At 30.4% G+C, this 8,559-nt stretch overlaps 1 protein-coding gene across 1 annotated transcript; it reads right to left on the bottom strand.

Moving 5' to 3' along the window:
* Nucleotides 1-739: 739 nt before the first annotated feature.
* Nucleotides 740-2,713, bottom strand: LOC145129214 (2-oxoglutarate (2OG) and Fe(II)-dependent oxygenase superfamily protein). The gene is made up of 2 exons (XM_079063933.1): nt 2,365-2,713; nt 740-1,899 (listed from the first exon to the last, which is right to left on the bottom strand). Exons 1-2 carry the CDS (start codon nt 2,635-2,637, stop codon nt 931-933), a joined length of 1,242 nt encoding a protein of 413 aa, XP_078920059.1. The 5' UTR covers nt 2,638-2,713; the 3' UTR covers nt 740-930.
* Between the last annotated feature and the right edge of the window lie 5,846 nt (nt 2,714-8,559).

Genomic DNA, 8,559 nt, shown 5'->3' with positions numbered 1-8,559 from the left:
GGTGATAGAAAAGATTACTCATTGCCTTACATTCTAGCATCTAGTTTTTCTTTTTGCCGATGCGGGGTTGAGTATGCACCCCAACAATCTTTTTATATGAAATTTGATGTTAAATCTCTCCAATCCAATACCATTTGTCACATCATTTTGGATTTTGGTGTTGGCAACTAGTAAACCACCAAATTTGGTGTTTACAATTTATTTGCTCCATATTTGGTGTTAAAACTTTTTTTTTTTTCTAGTTGAATCCGTAGGTTTAAATGTTATGTATTTTTAGTTTATTTACTTACATAATGATTATTTGTTTCTTTGTAATATACTATTTATTTACCCCATATTTGGTGTTCAACTTTCGTTTTTCGTTGAATCCTTTTGGTTAAATGTTATGCATTTTTAGTTTATGTAATTACATAATAGTTATTTGTTTCTTTGTGATATTGTAGTACAAAATTAAGCGGACATTAATTTATTATGTATATCAAATTTAATTTTTTTATGTTTCAAACCTATTTGAAAATTCAATACTTCTCTTTATATTAAACGCAGTACTTTAATTTCTATGCTTTGAAACTAATTATATACGAATAATTTATTTTTATTATATCTATCTAAAAAATTTGGGTCCAATTTGTAAATATACTAATAAATATAAGGATTATTGTATATCTATATTTAGGTGTTAAAATTGGTGTAATTAGTTTGGATTTATACCAAAAATCACACCATTTTGGTGTAAAAATGTTGTAATGGATTGGACTAAATAGCTTTCAAAGTTACATTAACAAAACTAATTGTGTCAATCATCTTCCACCATTGTAGATGATTTCCATTGATTACGAGAATCAAATCAAACCACTTTCATAGTTTTAGTGATTCAACACATTGTTATCAACATGTTAATTAGGCAGAGCCAATCATCTTTCCACTATTCTATCTATTCTTCGACTGCACTCCACTGCTTCCATAATATTGCTTTGTTGTTTCTCTTGAGAATTCTGCAAATGTCATTCCATCTTTCAATCGATCACAAAGCGGTGGAACTAATTTTCCAACATCCAAACTTGGATTTTGAATCTGATTATCCTCATTACATATTCTTGAATACCCATCATTCAAACTCGAATGTTCCACTGAAAAATCATAAACAGAAAGTTTCTTGTTCCATGAAGGCTGCAAGAACACAACAAATGTCTCCCTGCTCATGTTTTCCAAATTTTTAGGTCTACAAACAGAGTGAAGAGTTGCACGAAGCTTCCCCTTTGATAATATATCACCTGATTCCCCTACTTGAACAATAAAACTCCCAACAGGTGCCTTCACCATTACAACACTGTTCTTATTCGGATCAAATATTTGCAAATGCGTATGTCCACTAGGGGAAGGGCATTCTCGTCCATCACATGATTGGGAAGATTCATTAAATATAAACATTGGAGCTGTCAAAACAGTAAACACACCATAATCATAATGCCACTGCTGCCATAAATCCGAGTGATTACTAATGGTTTTTTTGAATGTCTTGTTTTGAGGTTGTTTGGTATTTGAAGCTTGTAGAATAAGGTTATCTTGAAATGAATGGTAGTGAATAAGACGCCCTTTAGCAGAGCATGATTCTAGTAAGCTTTGCTCTAGCTCATGTCCACCAATGAACTTGTCACACACCCTTGCTACTCGAATGCCTAGATCCATCATGCAATTTCCTAGCTCTTTGACTATGTTCCCAAGATTTTTGAATTCATTCAGACTCTCAATATCTGAACTGTTACATGCAGTCTCTGAATGAATTAAGTTACAGACACTGGTCATGTCTAGGTTTTGCTTGTATTTTAATTGCATAGCGAAAGGGGAAACTGTTCTATCTATGTTCTTCAGTGGAACATCACTCCCTAACCCATGACCCTGCAGATATGCCTCCAATAACTCAGCTTTTTGAAAGAAATCGTATCATTCTGTTACAATTTAGGGGGTGTTTGGATGTGCAATCTCAGAAGTGATATATTGCGACCTTCAAGAGTTTGAATGATATAATTTAGAAGTGAAAGTGATTTATTGCAAACTTCAAGAATTTGAATGATATAGCTTAGATCTGACTGAGAATCAGGTAGTTTATATTTAATTGTCAAAATCAGAATCAGAATCCAAATAGATAAACATTAGATAAATGATCGCTGACAGCACATCCAAACACCCCTTTGTGGACATATGTAAGCAATAACTTTCTTTCTATATTCAAAACTAGCTGATCAATCCAACTAAAAAAGATCAAAACTCAGAAGCTAGTTCACTTGGTTCAGGCATTTCATCAAACAGGTAAGCAACATCTCTCGAATCAACAACTTATTTTTGCGTTATCAAACGCATTACCTTGAGTACGCGTTTGCGATTTTCAGTGTTAAGAAGAGCAAGCTTTCGAGCCATTGGAAGCAGTGTTTGGCGGAGAGCGGAAGCATTGGGGACTCCGGTGACGGCAAGAAGACCAGGACCGGACGGACCTAGGTTTTTCATGACCGTGCTCATCACTGATTCCAAATATGAGGTGTTTTCGGAAGTTGTTGGTAACCGGTGATCCGAAGAAGATAATGCCATAAGATCGGAGTAGTGGAGATCATAGAGTTCCAGGGTTTGACCATCTTCCATTATGGTTAAGGTTTTGGCGGGCGAGAGATTAACGTCAACACTCAACTGAACGCTTCGTTTGGGGTTAGAACTTCGACAATCTATTGCATAGAGTTTAATGATTGCCGTATTATTATTATTTTTAATTCATACGACTATATTTTTTATTATTTTTTCTAAAGATTGAATTTAACTTTATAAAATTCAATTAAAAAATACAAAAATTTATTTATATTATATATTTAAGAATTAAAATTTTTTCTTTTGCCTATTAAAGAGTTCAATGACCATTAAATTTCAAATCCATTAAATGTTACGGTAACATTTCATTATAATAAAGTTTAATATATTAAATGACAAATAGACATGTTATCTCATTCAACTCTCTTATAATTATAGATGCTTTAAGAAAATGGTTGACATAAATTGGAAAGTAGTTATATAGTTTGTTCAAGTCTTTTGATATGTTTATTATTATTATTATTATTATTATTATATAATAAAAGAATTATAATCGGAAAAAAAATAAGAATCAAACACAAAAATATTAATAACAAAGTGTAAATAAATAAATTTACTTACATATTGTGATTATTGTTACGGTTAATGTAACAAAATAATTATCAATAATTTTAAATATGTTTTTTGAATTTTAAGTCATACATTTTAGTGTGACTCTCCCTATGGGTTTGGTGAGTAAAACAATTTCTATCATATTGGATTTATCATGATGAATACTATTTTATTGGCTTGAAATCTATTTTAAGAATAATAAAACAGAGAAAAAAAAATGAAAGATCCCAACACTAAAATGACCATAAAGCCAAGCATGCTACATACATATTCATAATTATAATTCACATTAGCGGTCTAAATACAAAAAACATGGATACAAACCAACTAACAGGGTTTTTACAAAGTTTCATAACTAGTTGTATAAATACATAACTATCAGGAATTTATAATACATATACATATATGTATACCAAGTACAAACGTAGTAGTGTCAACTACTCTAAGTCCTCCAACAAAGTATGTCTACTCTGGATGCTTATCACCTAAAATAGTTAAACACTAAGAGGGATAATCGGGCGTCGCTTAGTGAGTTCAAAAATAGATACAATATAACGTTATGTCATATACATAACAATATGACAAGAACAAAAAGAAACAAAGGACAACAAAGGCTTATATGTGTATCAAATGAAGGGCTTTCTAGATCAATCAACGGTTAGATTCAAGGGATTACAATCAATGAGACACAATAATTTAGGATCATAAACATCATAAATTCCAGCCCAAGTGGCACATAGAACACAATTCCTTTTTATCATGTTGCTAGAATATACAGGCTTTCAGCCCTACCTAGCCCGAAGCCAATACCAAAGTGATACAAGTCATGCTCTACATGGCCGAAGGCACAAATCCAATACCAAAGTGATACGAATCATGCTCTACATGGCCAAAAGCATCAAAATCCAATATCAATTAATAACCAATTAAATCAATAACACAGGAAATTACATTGCACATATAACACATAACATACAACTGTCCCTATATTGAACTCACTGTGTTGTAACCGAATATTGCGATAGAATTCTGAATTGAAATTACACCATCCCCAGGCCTTTAAAACCTTCAATTATACCCTGGAGTTCATATTTCAAATTTCATAAGCAATTACTCAACTAATCTCAAGTTATGTTGTTTTCAATTTAGAAATTTTAGTTTTTGTTCTTTGTATAGCTGTCACTTGCAGACCTGTTTTCCCTTTATTAAATATCAAAATAACTAATAAATTCTGAATATTAACAAAATAGACTCTTATATCTTTCTAATTCCACTGACCTCACATTTTTATGATTTTTTTAGAATTTACTATGAATTTTACAACACAACATCCCAAAGCTGTCAAAATGCCCCAAAGCCGTCAAAATTCAGCCTTACTGCACTGAACATATAACTGTTTCACCCATCTTAAGTCTGGAATTAGATATTGGTGTTGAAACAAAAATCAAAGTAGACATTCTCAGCTTTCCAGGGATATATATCACATATCCATACGATTTTTCTACAATTTTTTGGTGATTTTTACAAAAATTGGACAATTATACCCTTTATGATTTCATTTTACCCTTTACATGATCAAACCTCATGATCAATATCACTAAGTTCTTGTTTTACAATGATAACACTGAATAATTTAGTAATCCATGCTAATTCAGTTATAAACCATTGGTTTCATTACTAATTTTCACTAATTACTCTTAAACCATGATTAATTCTCAAGTTTACATGTAGTTACTTGATTTCCATTTAAGATTCTAGGTTAATAACATAAACTCATGCCTAATCCCGTGAACTCAGTGGTAAATCTACTTTTACTAAACCCTAATCTCTTAATAACCCACTAATTACAAAGGTTAATCCAAAAATTAAGAATTCATACCTTGATTACTAAGCTTGATACTTCAAAAACACACCGATATAATCTTCAAAACTTGTTCAAGATTGATCATGTAGGTGAAAATCTCCCATAGTGATGGTGAGGAACTAAAAATGGTAGAAAAATAAGCTAAATTCGTGTTTTAATGGGTAAAACCCCGAGTTGGGTCGGGTTTGACCCGGTTTGGGTACCCGTTTTACCTAAACACTAAAAATTGCATAACTTTTCGCTCGAAACTCCGTTTACGATGAGGTTTTCACCTATACGTTTCTAACGAGATAGTTTACAACTTCCAATAAAAATATACCAGAAAAGATCTTCCAATAAAAGCAGTTTTACATATTTCCAACTTAGACGTTATACTTTCATTAATTATGATAGTTGACTTTTTGATCGGAATCACATAAGACTATCTTATAGTGTTTAATTTTGCTTAGTGATAGAAGTATCGGAATTTAAGAATCAATAATAGAAAATCAAACAGCTTATCTTAGTGTTTAGTTTTTCTTAGTGATAGAAGTACGAAATTTCATTAGACCATCTACAATTAAAGATAATAATCCATTATACGACATGATAAAAATATAAGATATGAAACGAAATTAAATAGTGAAACAGTTTAAAACTTTATTATCTTTTTAGGTTACGACCCAATTAGATAGTGAAACAGTTTAAAAATGGTAGGGTTGAGTATAATAACCGAAAAACCGAACCATAACCAAATTAACCAATATAATCGAACCATAATAACCGAACCATTTTAAAAACCATTGGTTCGGTTTCTAATTTTTGTTAACCAATAACTAACGGTTTGGTTATGGTTTTATAGGTTAACCGAACCATTATTAACCGAACCGCTAACTTTATATTTTAATATATAAAAATAAAAAGATTATATATAAAACAATATAGTCAAACTTATTTAAGACCTATTTAAATTTCAAAATGTAATTCATTAATCATCATTTATCAGAAGACGAACAATCTTCCAATCATGCATTGAGTTAGATTATTGATTAATGTTGTAATTTCTAATCGGCTAATTCTATAGTTTTAAACATTATTCACCATTAGTTTAATCTTCACACTCATAATCCTAATTGGAAGGCTTCTCACACCGTTAATCTTAATCAAAGATTGTTTTGACTTTATAGTTCTTTTCGAAGGATTTTTTTACTATATAATCACAACTTTTAGGTAAGTTAAGTTTTTGTTTCTTCTTGACTTTGTGATATATTAAGAATGTATTTTTTTTTCACTTTTTTTCTTTTTTTATTTACTATTTTTGACTTAATCACATTTAATGTATATGAGTGATTGACTTTTTTTTATCCAGATAACACATAATATGAACGTTTGGCTATTTTATCTTATAGTTTGTTATTTAATCGCATTGAACGTGTATGAATGTTTGACTTTATTTTAATGTTAATATCAATTATCAATATATGAAATTATTAATGTCAATTTTTTAAATGTTTTATATTTTTATTGAATGTTTTTTATTTTGAATGTGACTATGTGTTATCTTACTCTGAGTATCAAAGGTACACATTTTATTTTATTAATATAAGTTAGGTTACAAACATTGGTTCCAAGGACTCTTTTGTATTCTTTCATTTTTATGCCACTATACTTTCGTCATTTATATTATTTTGAACATTATGGTTAACCAGTATTAACCATTAACCAAAACCGTTAACCGACAAAAACCGTTAACCGACAAAAATGCATTAACCATAACCAATATTAACCATACCCAATGGCTACCAAAATGCATTAACCAATCATAATGGTTATGGTTCGGTTTTGACCAATAACCGAACCAAACCGCCCCATACACACCCCTAAAAAATGGAATTGAGATTAAAATCAGATTGGACTTGTACTAACCGGTTTAGACCACTCTGGTTCATGGTTCCATTTAGACATTTACTATATACTAAATGCAAGTGTTGGTTGTTATGTTTCCATCCGCACTTGCAACCCTTTTCTTTTTAAAATTATTGTTTTTTCCACCTTAATTTTTTATAAATTTTTATAAAATGATATTTTTTTATTCCTTTACTTTTTTAAATGTCATTTTCAACTTCTCTATTTTTTAAATCCTCACTACTTTATTAAATGACATTTTCACCCTTCAACTTTGTATATTTTGAACTTTATAAAATATTATTTTTATATTTTCTAAACTTTTGTATTTACCCTTTGTATTATATATAATCTGATTTTACTTAATAACTTTCGTTAAAATGTTATATATATATATATATATATATATATATATATATATATATATATATATATACACACACACACACTCTCTAATAAATGAATGTTTTTTTTGCCACATATCACATTCTCATTCAATTTGCCAAATGTCATTTTGTGGTTATTTTTAATTAATTTTTTTTTTCATATGTCATTTTATGAGTTTTTCTATTTTAATAAATTCCACATAATACTTTAATGTAATAATTACAATAAATGTAGTAATAAATGAATATCAATTTCATTAATGAACTTACCTTCTTATTTCAAAATTCCGAAATTATAGATCATTAGTTAATTTTGTTTATTTATTTAAATTGAAAAGATAAAAAAAATCAATTTTAATAATTCATTATTATTTTTATTTTCTTATAAATCCAAAGTTCTTAAATATTTAACTCTTTATATATGTGTATATATATATATATATATATATATATATATATATATATATATATATATATATTTTAATTTTTAATTAACCCATGTAATACATGGGTCTTACACCTACTATATATATATATACACCTTAAAAAGCATTTACCACTGGTTACGAATCGCGGGGCAACCCGACTCGACTCGACGAGTTCCCTCCATGGCAACACTCAAAAGACCTTCTGAGGTCAGATCTGTTTCTCTAACTTATAGATCTGACCTTCTTACACCCAATAATCACGTAAATGTTCAATCTTTAAGCTCATGCAACACTCTTATGCCCTTATATGAAGAAATAGCTCCTAAAATGGCAACCTAGATCCATAACCCCAAAGGGACTGCATAAAGCTGGAAGATTGGGACTCTCTGGACCTCTTAAGGTCCAGATCTAAAGCTTATTCCACATTGGGACCTCATATGCATCATATACAATCCAAGAAAGGGTAAAGAAAACCCTAGATTCAAGGATTTTACACAAAACAGAAAGAAGGGGCGAAATACTACCTCAAAATGGAGATCCTTGCTTAGATGTCTCAGAATAACAACCTCCTTTGGTCCTTCAAGCTGAATCCCTTCACTTCATTTGAAAAACCACACCAAAACTACTTGATTTCATCACAAGAAATCTTCCTTGGCTCTAATGGCGATTTAGGGTTTCTCACAGGAGATATGAGGCGCACCCAAGGTCATAAGTTCCTTTAAATAGGCTCCAACCCCGGAACTTAGGGTTTTCTCTGCCCAGTACCTACTCGGCGAGTCCATCCTCGGACTCGTTGAGTCCGCTCATT

Source organism: Lactuca virosa, chromosome 8 (genome assembly GCF_052849685.1).
Source record: "Lactuca virosa cultivar CGN04683 chromosome 8, Lactuca_virosa_CGN04683_v6, whole genome shotgun sequence".
In the NCBI taxonomy this organism is placed as follows: Eukaryota; Viridiplantae; Streptophyta; class Magnoliopsida; order Asterales; family Asteraceae; genus Lactuca; species Lactuca virosa.
The sequence above is the reverse complement of the archived record's forward strand: the minus strand, read 5'-3'. Positions and strand labels throughout refer to the sequence as shown.

What these genes read in the sequence shown, in the direction of transcription:
- LOC145129214 (XM_079063933.1), bottom strand. Translation starts at nt 2,637, where the DNA reads ATGGAAGATGGTCAAACCCTGGAACTCTATGATCTCCACTACTCCGAT. An exon ending in ATCGCAAACGCGTACTCAAG is followed by an intron (nt 1,900 to 2,364) that starts GTAATGCGTTTG and finishes GCATATCTGCAG; the next exon opens with GGTCATGGGTTAGGGAGTGA.